Raw genomic sequence first — 14,154 nt, forward strand, 5'->3', positions numbered from 1 at the left:
GCGTGTGACCTCAGTTTCACTGTCGTTGCAGAGTGGTGTCTCTCTAACAGCCAAATGGACGACTGCTGGGAATATTGCAGGCTTGTACCCAGACAGGCAATTTTCCCTATGGTGGGATAATGGCAGTAAGTGGGGGGGTGGAAAGATTTAGTCATATACTGTACACCTACTTGGAGGGTTGTGATTTTATTCTGCTGCCACCATCCAATACATCGCCTCATTGGTGTTGATCACAGACAGCTCCTGGTTTCTAGGTTTTGCCATCTCCCCTCCTACAACCTGATTCGAAGGTAGTTGCTTTTTTTTTTTTTTTTTCTTCCAGTGTAATTTTATCTCTTTCATGATGATATTGTACCACTGCAGTGTATTGGAAAAATACCAATAATTTTTCTGGTAAAACGGTCTCAGAATTGCTTTAGAATAAAACACATTTTGACAGTACTCAACCTAAATTTAGAGGACGACGAAGAGAATTGCGAATCATCAACTACCATTTTCAGTGGAAACTTGAAAATGCATGTGCTCAGTGACGAGATAACCGAGCCTAACAAATGATCACATTTATTCTACTATTTTCAACAGAAATATACCGCAAATGCAATATGATTTTAATCAATTAAAGAAGAAAACTCAATAATTTAACGTGTATTTTGCCTGTACATTTTTAAGATGAATTTAAAGTTACAATGTCAAAGATCTGCGTTTTGTTGTCTTTGGCGCTACCTGTGGCGACAAACAGTAATTGCAGTTGTGGTTTTCGACTTAATTACCTGCAGCTCCTGTGTTGTCTGTGTGACGTCAGTGAATTGGTTGTTGAAGAGCGAACGTTTTGAAAACTACACTTTAAGTGTCACTTACTGTTCGCGGTTTTAAATTTTTCAGATAATGCAAATGCAAAGGCTTTGATCAGTGGGCCACAAGTTCAATCACCTTTGTGTTCTCTGATTCGGTGATAGATAGTGACTTCCTGAAATGAATTAGAATGAAAATCTACAAAAAGTTTGCACTACATTTGTGAAACTGTCCCTTAAAAAAACACCTGTACGACTTCCTACAGCCACAGGCCAACAGTCCTGTTTGAGTCACGTCCACATTTAAGGTTTGGTCATATACAGTATGTCTGGAAATGATATCCTGCTGACTTGTAAATCCCTCATGTTATAGAGTCTTATGATATGAAACTGATGTTTGACTTGTAAATGTGGACATTAGATTTTAACCAAACTGGAAATCAAAACATGCATTTTAAATCCAAAAAGTTTCAGCTGTTGGTTTGAGAGCATTTTTTTTTTGTGTGTGTCTCTTTAGCATCTAAGATAAGGGAAATTGAATACACTGTAATTTGATAGCAGAAAAGTGATTTCTGTTTTACATCAATGGGACTCCTTTTTGTCTCAGACACGATGGCGGTGGCAGGATTTGTTATAGAGCCAGACAGAAAGAAGCAGGTGTTATAGAAGGCAAGAAAACTGGTGTTGTGTCTCCTTCAGCTGGAGACTCTTGAGTAAGTGAGCTGACATCAGGTCACCCTGTACACCACCTGACACAGCAAGTGGTACTCTGGTGATGGGTGAGACATAACGAAGAGGCTGAGATCAGCTTAAGCTCGGGGATGCACTAAACACCTTTGATTTAATTTTGGCAGCTCAAAGGTGATGAATTTGGGTAAACTCTAAAGAGGCTAGGACTTGTCATTAATGTTTTCAATGTCATACTTTAATCCCTTGAACTAAGTTTCAAATTGAAAGTCAGCAAAAATCGCAGTAGTAGCCCCTGGCTGCGCACTTGCGTTATTATCCAACATGGCTGTCTTTTTTCACAGTTGGATCTGTCTCCCATGAGACCTGCAGGCCCTGCGTCAATCACAAAAATTATTCAAATAGCTTTGACCTCAGTGTTTTTCAGTGAGAAATCTTTTTATAGCAGGCAGAGCAGCAGAGATGGGCGGGTAGTGAGAGTAGAGGAGGGAGGGAGTAAAGATGTGGATAGAATGAGCTTTCTGTGGCTGCCTCAGTCTGTTCACTAACACTGAAACTCAAACATTCTTCAGTCTGTCGGAGGGGGAGCCACAGGCTGACGCATGTCTCTGTCCTCACACTGAGAGTTAATGGTCACAGCGCCTGGATCATGTCAATGGATAAATAACAAAAAGCTACAATCAGGGAGAGATGAATATCCAGAGGTAGAGCGTAGTCATTAATTTCGGGGCATGTTGAGTCAGTGCTTCATATGTTAGCCAACAGTACATTTTTCTCCCTTCAGTTTTTGTAAATCTTTTCTTTTCTCATGTAATTTCACATCTACTTCAGTTTTTTTAAACGCTACTTTTCAAAACGCCGCTTTTTCTTTTAATGTCTGATCCTCTGGCCCCACCCTAATTTGAAAATAACACTCAAGCCTGTAGTTATCTACAATATTTATTCCTCTAACTCTTTTTTCTTTCTTGAGCCAAAGCTTAATTCAAGATTCAGTACAAGCCACCTACAACTGAACCCCCATGGAAGTCATATTTATAGTTTTCTTGTTTTATCTTTTTATTTTACACACCGTGGGACTGCGAAAAACAATATTTCGATCTCTCTGTATGTCTTGTATGTATGGTGGATTGACATTAAAGTTAAAGTTGAAAGTTGAGTTGAAAAGTCCCAGACAAGACCAGTTCTCACTGGGTCACATTACACTCGTGGTTTTCACTATTTCAATAAAAAGCACATTTTCTAAAAGTTTCACATCTGGATCTTTGCAGTTCAAACCATAAATTTAGAGTTAGATTGTGGCGTTTTAAATGCAACTCAACCTTTGCAGCTCCATTAACAGACTCAGGTCTGGATGAAGCACCTTCTCTCACACAAGAAGCAGGAACCACACATTGTTTGACTGTCAAATGTAGTGGAGTAAAAAGTACAAATTTCCCTTTGAAATGTAGGTAAAGTACAGTATTTGACTAGACGTACTTAGGTATATCACACCACTGGTTACATTTTAGGAACAACTCTTGGATTTTCTGAAGGAAGAGTTTTCACTAGCATGCATTGAAATAAAATGCAACAGTGAAATCTGTCATGTCCGATAAAACAAACGTTCACATTGTAGTCAACGAAAAATTCAAACTCCTTCCACGTGTTCACGTGCTCAGCTTCACGCTTTAATGGGGGAAGGCGTGGCCACAAACTTTGTTGACACAATGAGACGGCTCTAAAGTTTAGGCAATAATTACGACATACAATGGTGATTAAAATGAAATAAAAATAGCAAAATCCCAAGTAAAGCCTGAGTAAAGCTAGAGCAAAGCCTGAATAAAGTCTGAGTAAAGCATGAGCAAAGTCCTAGCAAAATTCCGGTAAAGCATTGGCAACTAGCAGCAAGCCCTAGCCAGCCGGGGAAAGGCACCAGTAACGTCCGAGTCGAGTCCTAGCAAAGCCCGAGCAAGTCCTGACAAGTGCTAGTCAGCCCCAGAAAGTCCTGATAGCTACAACTTGGTGTTCTATCAGAATCAGCGTTATTGGCCAAGCATGTGAACAAATAAGGATTCCTTTAAAGTGGTATATCATAAGAAGTCTGGACAACCATTGACGTAAAGCACAAGTTGACTGGTTGGTGGAGGCAAACAAAGGTGGCGCAGTAATTCTAAGGCACCACAGTTGCGTATTCCTTTGTTGAAATGTTACAATGAACCTTAAGAGTGAAGTAAAGCCTGTAGTTTGTATGTAACGTTGGTTCCTGGTCCGCAGGCTTGTAAACAGCAGCTTGGATGACGCTCACTGCGTCCGGCTGCAGTTTCAGAGGCGTGATTCTGTTAGTTATGTACCCGGAAGTCAATTTATAGATTGATCCAAGTCTACAATAATAGCATCATTTTACAGTATGTTTACTGTTATCAGAGGATACTGTTTCCATGGTGATTGAGAATTTGCAATCTTAGATATAAGTAATTTGTAATCACTGAAGTTCCTGTCTTATCATCTGCTGCTGTACCGTGCAATAAAGACCAACTGTTTTTTTTTAAATCTACTTCCAAAAAAAACTAAGAAGACAACTTTGACGACAGTACTTGGTATATTTAGACGTCATCGTCCACTCTGAAACTAGTTACACTGGATATACGATTGAGTCTATCTCATGCCACAAATAAACCATTGAACAGAGTATCCTCAAAATATTGACCTTTAAAGGATACAATCTTTTTCCTCACACTTTTATGATAAAATATACATTGTTTGAGCCATAAAGTATACATTTATCCATAACACCAAGATCCGAAACATAGCTTACATAATGAAACAAAGATTCACGCAAATATTAATTACATCATTTCCTAGTGTCAGTCGATAAAGTATCAAATGTAAAAGTGCGCCCTGTTTTATAAGCTCACTATAGCTTTTGTAGGTACAGTATTGATAATCAAAGTAAAGGTTATGCAGCAGTATTAGACGTACAATATTTGCCTGTCAAATGTAGTGGAGTAGAAGTATTACGTAGCAGAACATGTAAATATTTAGGTAAAGTGCAGTCGGTTCAGAAAAACGCCCTCAGTTTTACACACATTATTGTGTTGGAGATTCATTTTAAATGGATCAAACTTGCATTTCTCCCATCAAATCACGTCTAATAACCTATAATGACAAAGAGAAAGCCTGTTTTAAGAAGTGTGAAAGTGGTTATTGAGTGTAAATTGGACTTTTTTTTTTTTTTCTTCAAATTGCATCTCCAACACAAAAATGTGTGCAAAAGGTGAAGAAGTTTGAATACTTTCTGCCTAAAAGTGTAAAAGAGCGCTTGATGTTTTTGACCCGGCCTGCCTCATGACGGTCAGCGTTTTAAAAATGGGATTCAAATTTATGCAGCAAAAACCGATACGTTCTTCGGGTGTGTTACGCTATTATCAGCCAACGTAGGCTCACGCAGAGAAGCGGAGCGGGCTGCGTCCAAGAAGCTGCTTTCCCCCCACAACCCAAGATATGTTTCTGTTTTCAAAGCTCTAGGTATAACTGACCCGGCCTGTTTTCATACCCCGAGTACCAAACACTGTTCAGTTGAAGCCCGCTGGCGTCTCTGGGATGCACACGAGGTGGATTATGTTTAGACACCAAAACTACTTTTGTTGGGTTTAGGATGAGATTACAGTTTAGGTCATAGTAAACGTCACCAAAGTTACTTTATGTATGTTATGTGTACTTAAATAAATCCGCAATAACTTGCTTTCACCTGCATATGAAGTCCTGAGTTTGTGTTTGATCCATCCACCAACCCCGACCTCCTCCCTACATGGATTTTCACTGTTTCTACCACCTCCAGTTTACATTCTTCTTTGAATCGGGTGGTCACGACACCAAAAGGCACTTACTGCATATCTCTGAGACACCAGCGGGCTTTGACAAAACCGTAAGAAGTGATGCCCAAGGAATGAGAACGGGTTGATTTGACGCTTTAATTACAAAATATTTTGTATGAAATCTGAAATTTAGACATCAGTGAAATCTCCTGATCGCTGTAGGAAGACTACGTGTGGTGAGGATGATGTTTCTGCGATCAGTAGAGGCAGACGAAGGCTTCAGAAAATACAAGCGCACATCAACATGACTTTATACCAGGTAAAATAGACGAGGCAGAGCCCGGGACCAATTAAAAGCGCCAAGGATATTTCAGAAAGAGGAATGTGTGGACTTAAAAAAAAAAAGCGCACATCTCTCCCGTGTTTCTTTATTCTTTTGTATTTGCATGAACAGTCACGCATCAGTGTGAAATGAAGTCGTGAGTAACATTTTCTCACCAATCTTCACCTCTTGATGCCCGTAAACAGTATGATTCAGCGAAAGCCTTTGTGGCAATAAAAAAGAAAGAACCGCATCCACGTGATCAAATGTCCTAAAATATTCTGTTAGCGGGGACGGCGTTTTGACATCCACTGATGTCAGAAGGGAGGGACATTCAAACTCACCACAAGACATCATTTCATATTAGATTAAAACAGTAGATATCTTTAGACAGTTGAATGTTACTTGCGCCATTTAGTTTCCAAGGTAACAAGAAGGGTATATTTAGAGAGCACTAAACTAAGACACAAGAAAAAAAAAAAAAAAAGTGTTAATAATCTTGATGGAGCAATTACAATTAGTCAAAGTCAAATAGTAAAGATCAAAACACCTCATCGGCTTCCAATCCAAGGTGAGAGAATGCTCAGGAACAACCATCCAGCTCATTCAGCACCACTTCTGACACATGCGTCATTCAGTATTTAGTGGCTTTACTGATTCACATGGTACAGTAGAGATTTCACTTGAGCTACTCATCAAGGGAGGTTCAGAGAAAATACAGACGTCAATGAGAAAAGGTGTTTTTGTGTTTGTTTTATCAGTTTAGTTATTTAGACGTAATAACCCCTGAATATGCTGTCAAACAGTAGAAATGCAGGAAAATCTGATACGATAGAGAAATTAAGAGTTTAAAAATCATCAGTGAACTTCATCTGTGTGTAAATATTTAAATACTCAAACACAGCACAGGATCATTACCGTGAACAAAAGGTGTCTGCAATGTAAAATGTGGGTTAACTGAACCGTCGTAAATGATTTTTTTTTACATTTCATAATACAACCCCACTTCCAAAAAAGGTGGGACGCTGTGTAAAATGTAAATAAAAACAGAATGCAATGATTTGCAAATCACATAAACCAATATTTTATTACAAATGGATTAAAGACAGCATATCAAATGTTGAAACTCACACATTTTATTGTTTTATAAAAAATATCCCCTTATTTTCAAGTCCAGTATATTACTGTCTTTGTCACAGCTGCTAGACTTGTGACACCAATAGTTAATCCTCACCTGCCAATGAAAAAAGTGCAATCAAATCTGAGCTTCAATCAGGGGCCATGTTTGGTGAGAGATGCTTTCTTTCCCTTCCCGTCCAGAATGACTGCAGCCGACCAGCTGGAGTCGCTCATTCAACGACAAGGACGCCAACCTTCACTGGCTTCCCACCAGCCAACTGTGCTCACTAGAAAAGAGTCATAGGTGAGGATACCCATGTGATCGTCTTACGTGAATTAATAACTTAATAACCTCTGCAGTGCCGTGTTTATCGTAAGAATCCATCCACCACAATGCTCAAACGTCTCGATGAAAAAGAAGCACGTCAGCAGTTATCGTCTGAGTGCCGCTCTGAGTTTAGCCGAGCGTCCTCGAGGATTGTCTCGTACGTCGTCCTTCTCTGGTGTGATCACTTTTCTCCGCAGAGGAAGCCAATGGACACTTCCGCCTTCTCTTTTCCCTTCCGACACTTTTTCCTTTCTGGTGCCCTGCTTCCTTGGACTGAAGTGATACCGATCCAGATTGGACAAGTCCTCTCCCTGCAGGAAACGTTTGACCAGTCTGTCCTCCAGTGAATGAAAGGTGACTACGCAGAGACGTCCTCCGGGCTTCAGTACCGTCCGGGCAGCGCAGAGGCCCGCGTGCAGCTCATTCAGCTCGTCATTCACGAGGATGCGCAGAGCTTGGAAGGTCTTAGTGGCCACGTGAGCCGGTCGGTGGAGTCGGTCTTTACGCGCATAGAGGACAGCAGCAGGAAACGATCCTGGAGACAAGAAATGTCACAGTGAGGGGATCTTCTACAAGCTGGATTTAAGTCTAATGCACAACATCTGTTATTACAGCAGTTCTACTATTGCTTCATTTACATATAAAAACAATAAAAAAACAAACGTGACGAGTGTTTATTTTTTCTTAAAAAGTGAAAAATTGAAAGCTGAACACGAGCGAGACTTTGAGAGACAACAAGAGGGTCGACGGACACTTTTAGTTCTGCTGGAAGATGTCGATCAGTCAACTAGTTGATCAACAGAAAGTTGATTCGCAACTATTTTGTGCGGAGTGAATGATGAACAAATGAATTTAGAAGGTGATGATGATTAAAATCCTCAGTTACGACAGTGCTCGTCCTTTCAGTGTGGTAGTCTGGGATATTTCACCGATGAACAACTGCGAAAGAACCATCCTCTTTCTTTCAGCTCCATCGGTGGGCCGATGCGTTCACACTTTCCATGAAACTGCTCTCGCCACCAGCCGATCGTTTCACTGCCGTCAAAGTTTGAAACGGTCCCTTTCTCTGCTGCTGTCTCCGCCGGATTGATGCAACCGTCCTCCGCCCACATGTTCAATCCGGCTGAACTTTCACTCGCATAGTCTCAAAACTCAATTTCCAGCCATTTTCAGGGAGGATGTGGGTTTGACCTTTCAGTCAGGAAATATTGTTTGTGTTTGTTTGCTGTACTGCGACAGCAAGGCAAAAACGATGCCGTCGGCAGAGACTGGAGGACGCTCCCTGTAACACTGAAACAGGTTAATGAGAAGAAGCTGCCTAATTAGTACCGATATACAATGATGGGACAGTATGGGCCATTGATCAGGCTTTTTCTAATAACATCAACGTGCCCACATTCCTATTCTACTACATTAGAAAGGTACTGTCATATTCAGTATATGGTGATGAATGAACAAAGTTAAACTGACCACCGATGAAGCCTCATGAAGGTCCACTCATCCGACGAAGTCCATTTAAAGGACAAGAGACGCTGCTTTAATGTCAATGGACGAATGAGAGATCATTTGAAGGAGACCATCTGTGTCAAACTAAAAAAAACATGAACAAAGTGGGCTCCTGCCACACCACTTATCAGCTACCACATCACCAATCCACACATCAACTCTAAAGACTCTCATGCGACCTAATGACTCACATACTGGATGACCTCAACAGCCCACCGGTATCATTGTGTGAATAATACCAGAGAGGTTGGAAAAGCCTCAAATGTCCACCGGTCAAGAGAATAAGAGAAAAAAAATGAAAATAATTCAGCTGCCCTCGACTTCGTATGTCTACGTCTACCGTCTTCTGGTCGACTGAGAATCATCAGGCGTAACAGTCTGATTTATATTATTAATGCGAGAGTGGTCATTAAGTAAGTTCAGAGAAAAGACGTCGCGGCATAAAAAAAACCACGGCTTATTGAAAAATATACACGAGCAGTGGAGAGAGAGCTGCAGTCAGCCTGAGCGTCAGGTCCGTCAGAGGCTCCGTGTCGAGCAGATGGAGGGTGGAAATGGTGTCGATATGGCTCATGTGTCTCTAAAATACCGAGGTAAACGCAGCCAAATGCTTCTCGTGATATCTCAGTTCACAGAAGTTCAAGTTAAATCTTGTAAAATCACGACTCCCTGTGCTCGAATGACTACTGAAAAGATTGCAGAGTATTGTAGGTTTTTTTTGTGATTAGTGCTCTGTGGCGAGTTCACTCAGGGTGATTCATGCACAGGCTTCCTTTTTATAAGGCCCCATAGTTCACTCTGTTCAAGTGTTTTATTTGATATCTTGGTATCCAAGAGGATATATTTTTGAGGTTTCGTGACCCAAAAAACATCTCATCATAGCTTTAGATCTTCTCTCGTCAGGTTCTCTCTGGAGCTCTAACAACAACAGGCTGTTTTGTGTTTGTGTCTTTAAGAAACATAAATATCAATGATGCTCTCTTCTGATTGGCTAATTCTTTTTTTTTTTTTTTTTGAGTGACGTATGCCCATACCAGTCACAGGTTTTCTTTGGTTTTGTAGCTTGCTAGCTCCGTCATGGATTATCTCTATGTTTTATTCCACATAAAATGTTGGACAGTGAGCTGTGCTGAGGGTGGACACATGACATGAGCGCGAGTGTGTGACATCACAAACTTATGGAAGTCCAAACAGCTCAGATTGTGAATATGGACTATCTACATTTCTCCATTGACTGAGCGTTTTGACACTTTCGCATTGTTCATACAGCACCTGGACCTGCTTTACGATAATAAAAAAAAAAGCAATGGAAATTTTCTCAACTTGGATAACATGGGACCTTTAATATTCCTGAATGATTTGCGCCTGCCTTTTAGAGGCAGACAAACTTTCATCCAGTAGTTTTAATGTCTCCTCCATTGATTCGAACGATCCTCGCTTAAAATGCATACGCAATACAGCGAAAGGCGTCACAAACTACAGACATGCAGAGAATACTTTGGATGGTTTGTGCACCAGTTTGATATATAACATAAGGGGTGCTGAATGCATCAGAATGCAGGTACAGAAAGGTCAATCGATGCAGGTATTGAAGCCAAAACTACCCAACCGATTAAGAATTTGCTTCACATTAAAGTTGTGGAAAGATTAGCTTTACATCAGTACATGCGTCATTTACCTTGAGCGACTCAAAACCACCACACGGAAGACAAAAGAACAATTAGACACTTATATAGAGCCGAAGAGAAACTGCAATAAATAGAGAAGTGAGTGATGTGGCATTTCTCTCGTCCTGCACTAAACAGCCCGAGGTGTGACTCACTGCAATCGATACGATGCCTGCACAGCAAGGACCAGCCCTGGTCTGGCCTCACCCAGCCATGTGCTCTCTCTCTCATTCATCTTTCAAAAGGTCCTACAGACAGATCCGTGGAGAAAAGAAGAGATTAGGATGTGTACATAAAGGAGGAATCAGGTAGTTAAGAAGGAACCACAACGCTGTTGATGCATTATGGGACAACATAAAGAACGAACGTCACGTGGCTCTTTTGGTTCTCTCATCTCATCATTTTGCTTTCATCTGAAGTTGACATGTTTTATGTTTGTATCAACTTCATGCCACAAGAAGCCGTTTAGAGTTTGAAAAATTCAACAAAACATGACAGAACCCGTGTTAACGGGGGATCACCACAAATCAATAAATGTATCAGATCTAGGTGCTTTGAATCACCAAAAGGTTCCCCAGTGTAACTCAGTTCTAACTGACTGGTGGGGAGTCCCGGGCCGGTCTCCTTCGCCTTCGGACAACATCTAGAAATCTTCGGGTCACTTACAAGATTTTCGTGGCCTTCTTGATGCCATTAGCACATAAAAGGAAAATGGCGCCAACACAAATTCTTTTTCAGCACCTTTTCATATCCAGTATTTTTCCTTGAACGTGGCTCACATTAAAAAGCAACACGAAAACAACATTAACACAGGAGGGGGGAAAAGCCAATGTTGTTAAAAAACTGAGCACAATAACTATGTAAACTACAATTAAGTGTAAAATATGACACGCAGCATCTTAACCTTCACACTCTTTCCTCCAGCAGCACAACATGAATGTCACACTGCCTCCCATGTTAGCAGTGAAGGTTGGCTCTGGACACTGATGGGGTCCTATAGAACCGTCCCGTATCAATGAGTGTCCTGTGGACACTGGGTCGGGATAAACCGTTGAAGAACCGCGCTGCCACATGTACATGAATCTCACCCGGAGACAGAACGCGACAACACTGCAGATACAGCAGGGTTTGTCAAATTAAAATACCAAAAGTAATAGCTCATATTTTAAATTCATGCTGCTCAAAGACTCTTTTGAAAGTGAAAGTGAAAGACTATGTCACAACACATAACCCAGTGATAAATCCTACATAAATGTAAAGGGTATGCTTCAGCCTGCTTCACGACTCCGTACGCTTGTCAGTGAAAAGATCGAGCTCGGTTTGGGAAGTTTTTCAACGAAAGTGATGTTTTAGTTGAGCACTCCTGTTAAAACAGACTTTAGATAGTCAGTGAAGCTGACTAACAATCCAAACAAATGCGAGCGGCATTATTTGTCCGCCCTGGTGTGAATAAGTTTTGAATTCTGAGACTCTAATTAGAAAAGATCAATGTACAAAGCAGTCAGATTGCAGCTTCCCACTTTAAACTGCTGCTGATTGCCGCTGTTGCTGTTTAAAATGACAAAATTGAGGGTAATTATCAAATGCTGCTGACCAACATCAATTCCAAATGAAACTTTGCAGTTGTTGGGTTTGTGTCTTGTTGCCAGCCGGTGGGGAAACAGGGATTGTTTGAGGTCAAAGAAGCGTCAGTCTGTACGACCTGTGTGGACTCTGTCTGAATGAATGATGCTGCTTTTGTTTCTGTTGTCATCTTCCGTGGTTAAACCATCAGCTGATCACGTCACATGAAGTTCAGCAGTTAGAATTTATTCATATCAGAGCAACATAATAAACAGATCAACTTTAAAGGTCCCGGATTTTAGATTTAGAAGATATTTTTATGGTTTTAAGTAACAAAAAACATCTCGATATAATTTTCCACCTCCTTCTTTCTGGAGCTCTACTAATAACAGGCTGTTATGTGTCTGTGTCTTTAAGGTGAATTAATATCATATATCACAGTTCTCTTCTGATTGGCTGACTCTTTTGTGAGTGACGTACGCCCAGACCAATCACTGGTCTTCTTTGGACTTGCAGCTTGCTAGCTTCACAAACAGGATGACCACTTTTTCTTTTTCTTCCACATGAAAGCTTGGAGAGAGGGTTGTACTGACGGCCATCATAAGTACAAAATGTGACATCATAAACTTATGGAAGTTCAAACGACAGTTGATGAATATGGACTGTGTGCATTTCTCTGTGGACTGAGGGTTTTTACATTTTCAGAGTATTAATATAGCACACGGAGCTGCTAAATTATCACAAAAGAAACAGTATATGAATTTATACAATATGGGACCTTTAAATTCTGAATCAGGACATTCAATATCAGAGTAAAAAACATCAACTATTATTGCAATGTGTTATCTTGTGGTGCTGTGTACTCTATACACTTACTTTTACTCAATATATTGATCATTTTTGGCACAAAAAAAGTCCTGTCTTTTCAGATATTCAAGTTGTAAATAGAGGTTAATTAGGTTACTGCTCAAAACTGTCTGTATTGTCAACCTACAGATTTCAGATTAAATTGTGCAAAGCAATTCAACACTGAAAACTATTTTAAAAGACTTGTAGACTGTATGCTGTTTGAAAAGAGAGGTATTAGTCAAGCACAACTGATTTTATTCCTTTTTTAGGTCCCACGTACATGTTACGATTAAAAATTATTTTAATTCTCTCTAATCTTCCAGCTCGGTCCAATCTTCAGTTTACAGGGTCTCATACATACTTCTGTATACTGTATGTTTAAAGTTAAATGTCTAAAAAAAGGAGATGCATTCATGTTATTTATTTTTGTTGCTTAATGTTTGTCCCTAATTTTGTTTCATTTATGTGAAATAAATATAAGCATAGAGCCCCGCAAATGATGTGTGATTTTTACATCACCACATTAATGTGACAGTCCCATTCGAGCTGTAGAAAACCATATGAATGTCTGGTCTGTATCACGTGTAAACGGAGCACATTATTTCAGCACAATCAGTTTTTACCAGTGTATGTGTGGGGACATGCGTGTGTATACTTCTTGTTGCATCATTTACGTCGGGCTCTATTTGTGTAGATAACTCCATTCACAAAGTCACACCTATGAATCAATCTGAATGTACAATATTTATACAACTGTAAAATTCAAATCCCAATGAAGCTTTTTGAGTAATTGTGTGTTGCGGTGCAACGTGGAACATCAATACGCAAAAGACATCTGACGTCTAAATACCACACACATAAACACACAAGTCCTCGTCGTTTCTCCCGGGACGGTGCATGTTCCCTGCCAGCATCCCTGTCACAATCGGCTGTACAGCTCCCCCTGGAACTTTCTTAAATCAAGGTCTCTTGGATTGTTCTGAATAAACATTGGTGGTAACTCGCTTTGCTCTTCAGAAAAGATCAAACAGCTGCTCTTACTCACACCTGTTCTCCCAGGGTGACACTGACGCACATACTGCTCTGTGCAATAACGGTTGGTTGCAACGACATCTCGCTCGTTCGGCAACTCGAATCTGGAGTCCAAAAAAACAACAACAACAACAACAATCAGTGAAGACAAATAATCGAACCCCTGCTTTACGCACGAGTGTGTCGCGTGTGAGCATATGTGGGTGTTTGCATTTGTGTCAGGTGTATGTCTATATTTGTGAGCAGAGAGACGGGGAGAAGGGGGGTGTGGGGAGGGAGAGAGATGGGCTACTGCATGTCAGACACTTTCTGTTCCAGCCACCTCCAACTCTGTCTTTGTCTCATCTTTATCTCTCAAAGGAAGGTGCAGAAGAAAGGCACCCGAAACAGAGGCACAAGATGATGACTGAGATCACAGTCCACGTAATTTTCGGAGACATGTCTGTCCCGTGGGGAGACAGCCTTAATAACTCCACTCGTGTTTTATTTTCCCTTA

At 40.6% G+C, this 14,154-nt stretch overlaps 1 protein-coding gene across 2 annotated transcripts in view; it reads right to left on the reverse strand.

Annotated features, from left to right (window-relative positions):
• Positions 1–5,688: 5,688 nt before the first annotated feature.
• mettl15 (methyltransferase 15, mitochondrial 12S rRNA N4-cytidine) overlaps positions 5,689–14,154 on the reverse strand; it is a 48,358-nt gene continuing 39,892 nt past the window's right edge. For both annotated transcript variants that reach the window (XM_069697695.1, XM_069697696.1), the window contains exon 6: positions 5,689–7,576. In XM_069697695.1, coding sequence (XP_069553796.1) covers positions 7,146–7,576 — 431 coding nt within the window. In that variant the 3' untranslated portion in view covers positions 5,689–7,145. The remainder of the gene's footprint in view (positions 7,577–14,154) is intronic.

Source organism: Brachyistius frenatus, unplaced genomic scaffold (assembly GCF_029030835.1).
Source record: "Brachyistius frenatus isolate BFR_SWC_R1_liver_20210118 unplaced genomic scaffold, ASM2903083v1 Contig_24, whole genome shotgun sequence".
Taxonomy (NCBI): Eukaryota; Metazoa; Chordata; class Actinopteri; family Embiotocidae; genus Brachyistius; species Brachyistius frenatus.